Below are 14,211 nucleotides of genomic sequence, written 5' to 3' on the forward strand. Positions count from 1 at the left end.
TGAATGACAGCAATATCAGGAAGAAGGAACACGAGAAGCTGGAGAAATACCAAGGGCTCAGAGAAGAGCTCGAGAGGATGTGAAGGTAACGGTGGTCCCCGTGGTAATCGGAGCACTAGGTGCGGTGACTCCCAAGATAGGCGAGTGGCTCCAGCAGATCCGGGGAACCCAGCTCGCACCTGCGGGCCTTTTATCCTTCAAGCTTGGGTCCTCTACCAGAGGCCTGGGAGCTTGAGGGTCCTGCGCAGTATCTTAGCTGTTCACAGGACTGCGCTCTTCTGGACAGAGATCTCCGATGTCTTTGCTTGGCAGTTTCCAAGGCCTCAGGTATGGACAGCTTGCTGTATTTCTTATGCACCTTCTTTATCGCACCTTTCTGCAACTCCGATAGTTGGCTAACCTCCCTCCGTGCTACTTTGATCTTGCCCTCTAGCCTCCTTCTCCATGGAGGGTACAGCTCCTTGTGGCTGTTGAACTCATAGCCAAGCATCTCACTGATGACTGCTGCCGTAGTATAGATCAGCTTGTTAGTTTCGGTAATGGTGGCGGTAGGTATTGTTCGTAGTGCTGCAATCACATCATCTAGTAGATCTTCTGAGGGTACTTCACGTAATCTTGGTAACCGGCTACGGGGGATCCAGGTTTCAAGCTTTGCCATGATTATATCTTTCAGGTCAATTCCTCTCGCACTCAGCGATCCTTCTTCAATCGCACTTGGGGCTTGGTACCCAATCTCGGGTGGGGGTGATGACTTCTCCCCCATGACCTGTTGTCCTGGCTTCCCCTTGCTGTAGCTTGTGTGTTGTACCTCGTCAATCTCTAGCTGTGAGAGCAATGCCTTCTTCCGAATGTTGGAACACTGAACTACTAGTTGTTTCGCCGTTAGTGTGGATGCTGGGTATCGAAGATTCCATAGGTCCCTCATCCTATTCATGTAACCCCTTCCGCCAGGGTTACTTGCGTAGTAGCATTCCACATTCTTTTGCCAAAAAAAAAAAAGGGTTGCTTGTTTTGGACAGCATGAGGCCCCATATCACAGGTTCTGTGAAAGCAGCCATTAAGAGCACAAACTCAATTCCAACAGCCATCTCTTTCCTGACAATCCCCTTTGTGCATATTCTCTTACATATGGTAAGTAAACATTAAAACACCTGCGGCTTTTAGTCAGGTGCGGCTAATGTATGTACAAAACAGGATTTTCCCCTCATTTTAGCTTGTGCGGCTAATATTCAGGTGTGCTTTGTAGTCTGGAAAATACGGTAATTCTGAGTCATCAGTCAAAAAGTCTAAATGCTAACCTGAGAATTTCCAGCATACACTGTGGCGTTTGCAGTCCAGCAGAAAGAAGCTTCATGCCTGAATCCTGCAGGTCATTGTTGCTCAGGTCCAGCTCTCTCAGACTACAGGAGTGGGAGCTGAGAACCATGGACAGAGCTTCACAGCTTCTCTCAGAGACATTACACCTGTTCAGGCTAAAGAAACAATGACATATTTCATCAAACAAAAATAATTTTAATGTTGAATCTAGATTTCAAGATGAATATCTCAGTTTGCACCACAGTTCAGATTTTAATTAATTTAAATAAAACAATTAACTGTGATTTTGCCCTGGGACAAATAAAACGTTAGTTTAAAAGTTAAATTTCCTAACAGAAAACTAAATTAGACCTCTATTAAGTCTAAAGGGAAAGCAGTGAATAGCTACTAGATTTACTTACACTAGTACAGAGTGGCACAGGCATTCAGTACTGCTGGACACGATCATAATTCCAATATCTATAGAGTTATCTATAGTACAGGCGCAACTGAGTCCAGCCCCTGGAGACTGGTTCCAGAGCCCAAGCCATGCGTTGAGGTGAGCCCAACTATATCTAGCCGGTACCTCTCAACCCCATGCACTAACTCAGGCTCCTTCCCCACCAGAGAGGTGACATTCCATGTTCCAATTGCTAGTTTTGGTAGCCAAGGATTGATCCGCCAGGGCTTCTGCTCCAGGCCGCCACCTGGCACACAATGCACCCGACCCCAACGGCACCTCCTGCAGGTGGTGGGCATGGAGGAGGATGGGCCCATGTGCATCAACATGAGTGATTGGTTACAGCAGCTTCTGACTAAAGCTGCTTACCCACTTTGCGGGTGGAAGCGGCTGGTGCCTGGCAGGTGTCTACACAAGTGCCTGTTCCCCGGAAGAGGGCAGCCGAGGTCAGAGCACGTGAGGGACCTGCTCAGCAGATTCCAAAGGTCAGAGTAAATGGCCTGTATTTATATAGCGCTTTCTAGTCCCTAAGGACCCCAAAGCGCTTTACATATCCAGACATCCACCCATTCACACACACATTCACACACGCACAAGAGACCTGCCCAGCCAGGGCCAGGAGGTCTGGGTGCGCGAGGACCCTGCCAAGTCCGAGGTTGGCGTGCTGTCTAGACCAGCCTTGCTTCCACCAGAGGCTGGGGTGCTATGTGGTCTTGCGTAACGGCTCCCTGCCAAGCCGCCTGGGAGCCTCAGATGGTAAATGGTAAATGGACTGATTCTTATATAATGCTTTTCTACTCTCCCGGAGTCCTCAAAGCGCTCTATACAACATGCCACATTCACCCAACCACACCCATTCTCACAAGCACTTTCCCTATACATAATGCTTTCTAAGTACATTCACACACATTGATACTCCGATGGATGCATCGGAGAGCAACTTGGGCTTAGTATCTTGCCCAAGGATACTTGACATGCAGACTGGAGGAGCCAGGGATTGAACCACCAACCTTCCGATCAGTAGATGACCTGCTCTACCTCCTGAGCTACAGCGACCCCCGTATCAGTGTGTGTGAGGTGGGCACACCGGAGCGGCATCCACAATCATGCCTTGCCAGCTTAAAACAGATTGAATTGGGTCTATACTGTTGTTATTGGTGTGTGTTTGGCTAGGGGCTGGAAAGCTGCAGCCATGAAAGTATAAGGTACGACAACCGGTAATAAAGGTGTGAAGAATGTGATCAAGTTCATCATTCGTATGGCATAATACCTCAAATAAATTTTAAGGTAAAAGATGTTATTAGCAGCAGCCATGGACCAGCGATTTAAACAAAACTCAATGACTGTATTTTAAAAATAAAATGAGAAGTATGTCCTTGCTTACAGAGCTTTGTTGGAGGATTTGACCACTGGCAGCAGCCTCACAAGAGCCTCCTCTGAAGCAGAGTATTTCTTCAGGTCAAACATATCCAGATCTTTTTCTGATGACAGTAAGATGAAGGCCAGAGCTGACCACTGAGCAGGAGAAAGTTTATCTGTGGAGAGACTTCCTGATCTCAGGGACTGTTGGATCTCCTCCACTAAAGAACGATCATTCAGTTCATTCAGACAGTGGAACAGATTAATGCTTTTCTCTGCAGACAGATTCTCACTGAGCTTCTCCTTGATGTACTGGAGTGTTTCCTGATTGGCCTGTGAGCTCCCTCCTGTCTGCGTCAACAGGCCTCGTAAGACAGTGTGACTGGTCTGCAGTGAAAGACCCAGGAGGAAGCGGAGGAACAAGTCCAGGTGTCCATTTGGACTCTGTAAGGCCTTGTTCACAGCAGTCTGGTGGAGAGATTGAAGTTTTGGTGTGTTAAATAATTTAAACCACCAGGAGGTTGTTTCTTCCAGCAGATTAAGTCCAGAATTGATGAAGGTCAGATGGACATGAAGAGCAGCCAGAAACTCCTGAACACTCAGATGGATGAAGCAGAACACCTTGTCCTGGTACAGTCCTCTCTCCTCTTTAAAGACCTGTGTGAACACTCCTGAGTACACTGAGGCTGCTCTGATATCAATGCCACACTCTGTCAGGTCTGATTCATAGAAGATCAGGTTTCCTTTCTGCAGCTGATCAAAAGCCAGTTTTGCCAGAGACTCAATCATCTTCTTGTTCTCTGGACTCCAGTGTTGATCTGTCTCAGCTCCTCCATCATACTTGACCTTCTTCACTTTGGCCTGAACAACCAGGAAGTGGATGTACATCTCAGTCAGAGTCTTGGGCAGCTGTCCTCCCTCTCTGGTTTCCAGCACATCCTCCAGAACTGTAGCAGTGATCCAGCAGAAGACTGGGATGTGGCACATGATGTGGAGGCTTCGTGATGTCTTGATGTGGGAGATGATCCTGCTGGCCTGCTCCTTATCTCTGAATCTCTTCCTGAAGTACTCCTCCTTCTGTGGGTCAGTGAACCCTCTAACCTCTGTCACCATGCCAACACAGTCAGGAGGGATCTGACTGGCTGCTGCAGGCCGTGTGGTTATCCAGAGGTGAGCAGAGGGAAGCAGTTTCCCCCTGATGAGGTTTATCAGCAGCACATCCACTGAGGTGGAGTTTCTAGGGTCAGTTAGGATTTTTGTTTTGTGGAAGTCCAGAGGAAGTCGACACTCATCCAGACCATCAAAGATGAACACAACCTGGAAGTCTTCAAAGCTGCAGATTCCTGCGTCTTTGGTTTCAGTAAAGAAGTGATGAACAAGTTCCACCAAGCTGAACTTTTCCTCTTTCAGCACATTTAGCTCTCTGAAAGTAAATGGAAATATGAACTGGATGTCCTGGTTGGCTTTGTCTTCAGCCCAGTCGAGGGTGTATTTCTGTGTTAAGACTGTTTTCCCAATGCCAGCCACTCCCTTTGTCAACACTGTTCCAATTGGTTCATCTCTTCCAGGTGAGGCTTTAAAGATGTCTTCTTGTCTGATTGTTGTTTCTGGTCTGTCTGGTTTCCTGGATGCTGTTTCAATCTGTCTGACCTCATGTTCATCATTGACCTCTGCAGTCCCTCCCTCTGTGATGTAGAGCTCTGTGTAGATCTGATTCAGAAGGGTTGGGTTTCCTACTTTAGCGATCCCCTCAAACACACACTGGAACTTCTTCTTTAATTTTGACTTGAAGTTAATCTGACACTTCTGAAGAGCCACTGAATGAATAAAAAAAGAGAGGTTAAGATGTCAATGTAAACACTTGGCCAGAAACATTAAAAACATTAATACCTGGCCCCAAAGTCCCAAAGCTTCAGTAGTTGCAAATTGTCATGTATTAAATATATATTTTTAATGCTTATTTGCTGATTATATTGTTTTATATATAAGAGAGGCCCAACTCTTAGTACAGTCTGTGCCAAAAGTACTGACAGGAAACTGCATGCTTTTGCAGAGCACAGGAGCAGAAAGTGAAACTAAGTAGAGTGTTTGATCGAAACTTAAAGCATGTGTGACATCTAGAAGTATAAGGAGTTTGCAAAGAAAAGCGTCTGGACTTCTTTGAGTTGCTTGAAGACGTTTCACCTCTCATCCGAGAAGCTTCTTCAGTTCTAAGGTCAAATGGCCGAGAGTCCCAGATTTAAACCCAGTGGGAGTAACCCCCCAAGGAGGGACAAAGGACCCCCTGGTGATCCTCTAATCACATGCGCCAAGGTGTGAAAGTGGGTGTGGGACCTAATCAGCCAGGGTTTCAGGTGAGCTCATTGTGAAACCTGGCCCCACCCTATCATGTGATTTCCTGAGGTCAGATGGCCCAGGATGTGAGTGGGCGTTAAGGCGTCTGGGGAGGGAACTCAAAACTGGATTATAGATGGCAGACAGTTGGTGTCGTAAACCACCGCCTCTGTTCAAAGATGGTCGCTCACAGTGGACATAGATGGCCTCTTTCACTCCTCTTTCAAACCATCTGTCCTCTCTGTCCAATATGTGAACATTGGCATCCTCGAAAGAGTGACCTTTATCCTTAAGATGCAGATGGACTGCTGAGTCTTGTCCTGTGGAGGTGGCTCTTCTATGTTGTGCCATGCGCTTGTGAAGTGGCTGTTTGGTCTCTCCAATGTAGAGGTCTGGGCATTCCTCGCTGCACTGTACAGCATACACCACGTTGTTCAGTCTGTGTTTTGGAGTTTTGTCTTTCGGGTGAAACAGTTTGTGTCTGAGTGTGTTGCTGGGTCTGAAGTACACTGGGATGTCATGCTTGGAGAAAACTCTCCTGAGTTTCTCTGATACACCGGCTACATAGGGGATGACAACGTTGTTGCGTCTGTCTTTCTTATCCTCCCTCGCTGGTGTCTGATCTTCTTTTCTGTGCCTTTTTGCTGACTTTATGAACACCCAGTTAGGATAACCACATGTTTTCAGTGCTTCCTTTACATGTGTGTGTTCCTTCTTTTTCCCTTCAGGCTTAGAGGGAACATGTTCTGCCCGGTGGTGTAGGGTCCTAATTACTCCAAGTTTGTGTTCCAGAGGGTGATGAGAGTCAAAGAGGAGATACTGGTCCGTGTGTGTGGGCTTCCGGTAAACTTCAATGTTGAGGTTGCCATTCTCTTCAATGTGCACAGCGCAGTCCAGGAAAGGCAAACAGTTGTCCTTAGTGTCTTCCCTGGTGAACTTGATGTTTTTATCCACGGCGTTAATGTGCGCAGTGAAGGATTCCACTTCTTGTGTCTTGATTTTGACCCAGGTGTCGTCCACATATCTGTACCAGTGGCTGGGTACTCTCCCTTTAAAAGAGCCAAGAGCCTTTCTTTCCACTTCCTCCATGTAAAGGTTGGCTACAATAGGTGACACAGGGGAGCCCATGGCACAGCCATGTTTTTGTCTGTTTTTGTCTGGAAATCACATGATAGGGTGGGGCCAGGTTTCACAATGAGCTCACCTGAAACCCTGGCTGATTAGGTCCCACACCCACTTTCACACCTTGGCGCATGTGATTAGAGGATCACCAGGGGGTCCTTTGTCCCTCCTTGGGGGGATACTCCCACTGGGTTTAAATCTGGGACTCTCGGCCATTTGACCTGAGAACTGAAGAAGCTTCTCGGATGAGAGGTGAAACGTCTTCAAGCAACTCAAAGAAGTCCAGACGCTTTTCTTTGCAAACTCCTTTGACTACGATGACCTGGATGACTGAGAACCTTCACAGACATCTAGAAGTATATAAATAACCTGGTTTCCTGTTTCTGCTTGAGATTTTGGCTGGCGTGTCTGTGAGCCTGCTCGATCTCCATATTCCGGAATATGTAAAATTAAAGATCATTTTTTAAGTTAGACCACTTTGAGCCGTGTCTTTCTTGGCCGTAAAGAATACAAAGAACTGGATTTAATACTTGGTGCCGTGACCCGGATTATGTTGCGGCTGAGGGGACTAATTTGGAGCTTAAGGTACGATCTGATATGAGGCGGACAACAGACCGGTCTAAAAGATTTAAAGGTAGGCACAAGCCTGTTCAAAGAGAAAGCAAAATTGTGCATATTGGATGAATTCTAAATTATTTGTCCGCTGAGTGGATGACCGTGACCGTCAAATTGGCTCAGTAGTGGGGAAATTAAACTAAATTATAAAATCTGTTAAGTAGATTTCAGGTGACATGTCCATGATAATTTTGGGTAATTTGGGATAAATAAAAGTAAAGTTTGGGGATATTTGACAAAATTTACTGTGATTAATTCTGAGGTGAAGTTCAAAGTTGTTGTGACGTATTTTTGAAGTTGGTGTGTTACGTGTGTGTTACGTCTGCCAAGAAAAGAGATTAGATTAGGACATTTGGTCGGGGAATTTTATTCCCACATTGATTATAGGGTGGGACCCGAGCATCAGATAATAAACTGGCGGTTAGAGTCCACAGTGATGCTTCTAGAATTATTTAAATTACTTAGGACGGGAACGGCAATTCCTAGGAGCGTGGTTGCTCAGCGTGTGACAACGACTCTTGACCACGGACGCGTGGTCAAGCCTGGCGGCGTCCAGATTAGTCCGGGTGGTACCCGCGGGACTTCGGGCACCCGTTAAAAACCAAGTGGTCATTGACCACTTCCTTACCGCGCTTTTTGACTGACAGGGGCAGGGCCCTGTCAGCGTGGCTGACAGGTAAGCTTTAGTTAAAGCTTTAAGGCGCAAGTGGAATACTTAAGACGCTTGTAAGTGGAGCTTCCTGTCGAGCTGCGGGGAGCGCTTATAAATTAATTAGGGCCTAGAAATTTGACTGCTATCGGTGAGGGCGTTCCTGAAGTGGGTTGATTGACCAGCAGGGTGGGCGAACCTGGGCCTTAGAGGCTTTTAAATTGGTCGAAAAGTTAGGTGTACCGGTACTAAGGTTTTGAAGATAAAGTGAAGTTGTGATATGGTAATGGAAATAATTTATCTTGGCAGTTAGTGTCTTTTGTTATATATATAAATGTGTGAATGTATAAATGAAGTGTAAAATTGTTATTTGGATGAATGATTTAAGGTGCACATTGTTTTGAGAGAAAAAGGGTGTGTGTGTGTGTGTGTGTGTGAGACGATTTTTTAAGGAAGTTCAGGGAAGTGTGCAAAATGCTGATGAAAGTATTGCGTGAATGATGCTACAAAACTGAGCTGAAAGAATGGTGATCTGTGTGAAAAACTGATAATTGTGCTGAGGATTTGTGCCAAAATAGCTCAGTTAAGTACGCTGAAGACTTTGAGGTGAATGTTTGCAAATGTAAAGAGCTGAGTATGCTTGTGCGTGTGGGTGTGTGCTGAGGGAGTATTCTTTTTATATCAATACGTAGCAGAGTTACATAGGGTTTATAGACTGTAAATACAAAAAGAGTTCAATTAGGCTGTAGAAAAGAAAAAGAGAGAAAAGAGTGAAACAGATCAAAATATGAGTGTGTGTGCGGAGGCAAACTGCAGTGTGTGTGTGTCTGGCAGGAAGTGAAGCAGGAAACTGTGAGCTTGTGACGTTGCAACATGAAAACAGAGAAATTAGAGACTTGAATGTATTAAGACATAGCAATGAAAATGATATTAATTGAATGTTTTAGTGCGTCAATACAGGTGGACTCTTCTCAACCTGAGAACATGAGTACAGTGGCAAAATGATAGATTAACAGAATTGGGATGAAAACAGGCCAGGCTTTGGCTTAAAATTTGACAGCTTCACCTCACATTCTGTCCTTATCCTGAGAAATAGCTTAAAGGACAGTCAATCTCCTGATGAAGACAGACAGAACACCGTGTACTTGAAGAATTAACAGCAGGCAAAAAGACAGTGCAACTGACCTACAACACTGAAGACTCCAGCAGCAGCATGTAAGAAAGCACTTGATGCAACATGCACTGTGAATTACATGCTGGGAAGAACAGTGGGATAAATAACTGTGTGAAAGCACTGGACAGCACTGGACAGCACTGGACACTGAGTTTCATATTTGCCATGCTGGGAGTAATCCTCGAAGAAAAGACTGAAAAGATCAAGAGAGAAGCAATGGAGAGAAGCTGATTTGGGCCTGTGTTGATCTGCAAGGCCCCACAGGAAACTGTGAGAACAGAGGCGAGGATCAGTAGTGAGAGGTGAACCTAGACGTGATACAGTGAAAGCATATGGGAAAATTGGATTGAAAATTGAGACTGAACTCATGGAGGTTGAGGAATGTCTACCACATCACAACAAAGAGGTAATAAAAAAAAAAAAATTAAAAAGAAAGATTAAAAAGAAAAAGATAAATAAATAAATAAACTAACAATTATATTAATGAATAGAAAACACACATATACAAATTGTTGCATGTGAAATTATTTTTGGAGAGAAGCAGAAGTGAGACAGTTCGAATCCACAGCTCAGTGCAAAGAGGAATGAATTAAACCTGATTATAAAAATACATATGCAATGAAGAATCAGCTTACACTCAAAATTAATATGAACATATAACATAAACGCAATGAAGATATGCTTACATTCATGAATGTGAATACATGACATAAATGCTAGATTTAACATACTTAAAGCTTGAAGTGAGGAATAGCTGAGGAAAGTTCCATGACAATAGAGTGACTTTGGTGAAAATGAAAAGTGATTAAAAGCTTAAAGTAGTTTTAAAATAGTGAATTGGAAGTGCTCTTGTGCTGATTGAGCAAAAGAGGTGACTATGGTAAAAATAAAAATAATTTAATCATATGGTAAGGTTTTAAATATGCATTTCTCTTGTCAAGGTAACTTCTTGAGATATTACTCAGTATTCATATTAGCTGAAATCAGTGGTGACAAAAAAGAACTGAAGCTTCCTGTCTGGCTGTGTGTCTGAGGCTTGTTATCGGGAAATTTAGAATTTAGTGATGATAGATCATTATAAACTGTTTGGGAAAGTGCTTAATGGGAATATCAATGTTGTGCAAAACTGTGTGGCTTTTGACAAGATTTTGTGTGTATTTAGCAGGTGAAATTATGTCAGTTGACTTTAGAGTGTCAGGACGCTGAAGAACCTGAGGCAAAACTTTTTTGTGTTTAAGATTTTTTGGGGTTGTTGTTTTAGTGATGGGTTGATTCTGAGAGTTAGGTTTGGGTTGTTTTCTTATTTTAAATAGAGGGAGTTTTATTAAACATGGACATGTACAAAATGGGCCTTTAAAATTGTCACAGTGCACTTAGAGAAAACCTGCCAGGTGATTATGTTTTGTGTTTTGATGAGCTAATAATCAGCTCTCTTTTTCTCATTTTTGTTCTAAGCAGGCCTGCACGATTGAATTAACAGCACTGTAAAAATTTTCGGGAGAGCAAATATAAGGTGACCTTTTCCAGATTACAATGGGCTGAGGGAAAGGCTACCTGTGGGGACCTGATCAGGTTGTAAGTCCCTGTCTAAAAGGATTGCAGTCAATCCAGCCCAAGAGCATATAGAACTCTTTTCCTAAAAAACAAAAAACAAAACAAAATAAAACAAATGAATGAGCTCATGTTGCTGAGGGTGGAGAATCTGATTATTTGCATGGGAGTCTCCACTATCAGCAATATCTGGTGTGAGTGAGTGTGTGACTGAACTCTGACTGGACTGACGATGTGGACTAAAGGTTTGAATGACTTGACACTGACACAACGACTGGACCAAGGTTAGGATGGATAAATGCTGACAAACAATTCACGACCCCGCAAAGAGAAGGGGATGCTTTGCTTTGCTTTGTTTTGCTTTTGCCATGAGCAGGAGGAGTGGAAGACTTAATTCTGGGGCTGCTGATTTTGGGTTGCTGATGTTTGCTTAAAAAAAAAAAAAGAAAAGAAAAAATTTCTGTTTTATTGACTGGGTTTAGATTATGGTATTACATTATATTGTAGGGAAAATGCCAAATACTAAAGGGGAGAAAATTTTTGATATAACTCATGTTACCATTAACCAAAGCAGGCTACTGTAGAAGTCAATCAACTTTTATAGAGGAAAACAGTTAGAACCAAAGCCAAATTTAGAAATTATATAGGGGATTGGTAGACTTGCTACATTAAAAATGTAAGTTGTGGAATAACAAAGACTGGTACAAGTGGCTGAGGTTTTTCCGTTTAAAATAGTAAATTATTAAGAAGAGAACAATTGGTAAGGGTTGGTGATACTAGCTGGTACTGGAGGAAAACAGGAGCAAAGTAAAGAGAGAAAACATATTTTGGTTAGCTCTGATAAAGTCAAAATTAAAAGAAGTACCATTACATTCAGAGGAGCAACATGAAATTAAAATAGGAAATTTTGTATGAAGAACATGACTGATAACTGTTCTGTCTTAAGTTTTGTTTGTTATAACACAGATTGGATCATAAGTGGGGAAAACTGAATATGATATGTGAAGTTGAGGTTTACACACAGGTTTTGTTTCTAGGAAGTTCCGAGGATGCAGGCTCTGGGTGGAGCCAGGAGTTCAGAAGATTTAACATGATAATTAAATTGATTTTATTCCTTAAACACAGGTTTGCAGGCCCGGAGTGAATATACCCGAGAGGAGAAGCGCTGAGGTGTTTTGAGAAATAATATGACTAACCTGTTTCTTTTAATTTCCTAAGCTCTGGTGAAGCATCTTTAGTTTGTGACACACAAGAGGTGTCAAAAGGGGGAATTTCAGGTTTAATTTGAAATAAGGGGTTTTATGATCATTTTATGACTTTCTGGGTGTTTGATAATTTAGCTATGGTAAAACTTATGCATAAGTAATTGCTTTTATGCTTAAACTTAATTGATTGAAAATGTTTGTTTTCTCTTCGATCATTTAGTAGTATAAGCGGTTATAATGACTTTCTTACACATACTGAAAAAGTGCTCATGAAGAGATGATCTATTGTGAAAGGTGACAGGGTGCAGTAAAAGGTCAGTGAAAATGCTTGCACAGACAGATAACAGGTACTGTGACTTGTAGGTCAGAGTTAAGGCACATTTTGGTTGGAAACCTTTGCACTTGCAGAGCAACAGTTTTTTATTACAAATTTGTTTAATATGTGGATTGAAGGACATATCTTGGTCAAAAACGACTCCAAGGTTCCTCGCAGTGTTACTGGAGGCCAAGGTAATGCCATCCAGAGTAAGAATTTGGTTAGATACCATATTTCTAAGATTTTCAAGGCAGAGCACAATAACCTCAGTTTGATCTGAATTAAGAAGCAGAAAGTTAGAGGCCATCCAGGTCTTTGTCTTTAAGACATTCAAGCAGTTTAACTAACTGGTGTGTGTTATCTGGCTTCATGGATAGACAGAGTTGGGTGTCATCTGCATAGCAGTGAAAATGTATACTATGTCTTCTGATGATACTGCCTAAGGGAAGCATGTATAGCGTAAACAGAATTGGTCCTAGCACTGAACCCTGTGAAACTCCATAATTAACCTCAGGGTGTGAAGAGGACTCTCCATTTACGTCAACAGATTGGAGTCTATTAGATAGATATGATACAAACCACTGCAGCATGCTCTTATCCCTGTAAAAGAAGATTATGCTACAGTATCCAGAGTCATACAGAGTGAAGAAGTAAAAATACTGACAAGATAATCGGTGTCTGTTGAAGTAGGGTTCAGGTAGCTGCTCTGTTCTGTGTTGGTACAGGGCATTGAAGATGATAACAATGGGTGGATTATATTCTTAAACTTAGTTACAGCACTGTCAGAAAGACATCTACTGTGATGAAGTCTACTCCCCACTGCTGTGTAACCAATTATTGTAAATTTAAATGTCATCAGGAAATGATCAGGCAAGAGAGGGTTTTCAGGAAACACTGTGAAATGTTCAGTTTCTATGCCATTTACATTTTGAGAGAAGCCAACTGAGTCTAATAACAGATTAAATGCCAGGTTGAGGCTGTCATTTTTAACATCTACATGGATGCTAAAATCACCCACAATATTGATTTTATCTGAGCTGAGCACTAAATCAGATAAAAAGTCTGAGAAATCAGACAGAAACTCTGTGCAAGTCCCAGGTGGACAATAGATGATAACAAATAAGACTGGCTTTTGAGTTTTATAGCTGGGGTGGACAAGGCTAAGCATCAGGCTTTCAAATGAATTAATAGTCTGTCTTGGTCTTTCGTTGATTAATAGGCTGGTGTGAAAAATTGCTGCCACACCGCCCCCTCGGCATTCGAGGTTTCTGGTAGTTAGTATGACTCAGGGTTGTTGATTCATTTAAACTAACATAATCATCCTGCTGTAACCAGGTTTCTGTAAGGCAGAATAAATTGATTTGTTGTTCAATTATTAAGCCATGTTCTAACAGAGACTTGGAAGAGAGTGGCCTAATATTTAATAATCCACATTTCACTGTTTTACTCTTTGGTTCAGATGTGGATGCTGCATTGTTCTTTCTTTGTGATTTTTTTGTGTTCAAGTGGTTTTTTCTGATTTTTCATTTTTCGTTTTTTGGACACCACTCGGACAGCCAGCAATTTAAGGAGAACATGCTGCTAAACATGTTACTTCTGGTCTGAGGGAGGGGACCAGAGAAAACTACAGAGTCCGACATTGTTTTGGCAAAGTTACACACCGATTCAATATTGATTTTAATGACCTCCGATTGACATAACCAGGTGTCATTACTGCTGACGTAGATTATAATTTTAATGAATTTACATTTAGCCTTAGCCAACACTTTTAAATTTCCGTCAATGCTGCCTGCTCTGGCCCCTGGAAGAATGACTATGGTTGCTGGTGTCTCTAGGTGTGATTGGTGTCTATCAACCAATCACTCATGTTGATTGGACAAGTGATTGGCAACCTCTGAAGAAGATGCAGTAGATCAGAGATGCTGTGCTGTGCCGCACAAATGGGAGAGGTTGAAGTTTTGCCATCTTCTGACCATCTTCTGCTGTAACCTGAATAATCCATCAACAGGAACATGACGTGGAAGCCTGAATCTTTCCTTGCATATTCACCGTTTGCTGCATTTCCTGCCTGCTGTGATAAGGCAGACTCCTGATAATACAGGAAATGTAGATGTGCTAACTCATGGAGAG

General features: G+C 42.7%; 2 protein-coding genes across 2 annotated transcripts in view; both read right to left on the reverse strand.

The window, feature by feature from the left end:
- Positions 1–14,211, reverse strand: part of LOC109199848 (uncharacterized) — an 827,125-nt gene that overhangs the window by 46,457 nt on the left and 766,457 nt on the right. The window lies entirely within an intron of this gene.
- The window catches only part of LOC109199852 (NLR family CARD domain-containing protein 3-like), a 54,802-nt gene that overhangs the window by 14,948 nt on the left and 25,643 nt on the right, over positions 1–14,211 (reverse strand). The window contains exons 4-5 of the mRNA XM_025898745.1: positions 3,141–4,932; positions 1,299–1,472 (exon numbers count right to left, since the gene is read on the reverse strand). Of these exons, the coding sequence (XP_025754530.1) occupies positions 1,299–1,472; positions 3,141–4,932 (1,966 nt within the window). The remainder of the gene's footprint in view (positions 1–1,298; positions 1,473–3,140; positions 4,933–14,211) is intronic.

Source organism: Oreochromis niloticus, linkage group LG15 (genome assembly GCF_001858045.2).
Source record: "Oreochromis niloticus isolate F11D_XX linkage group LG15, O_niloticus_UMD_NMBU, whole genome shotgun sequence".
NCBI classification, from domain to species: Eukaryota; Metazoa; Chordata; class Actinopteri; order Cichliformes; family Cichlidae; genus Oreochromis; species Oreochromis niloticus.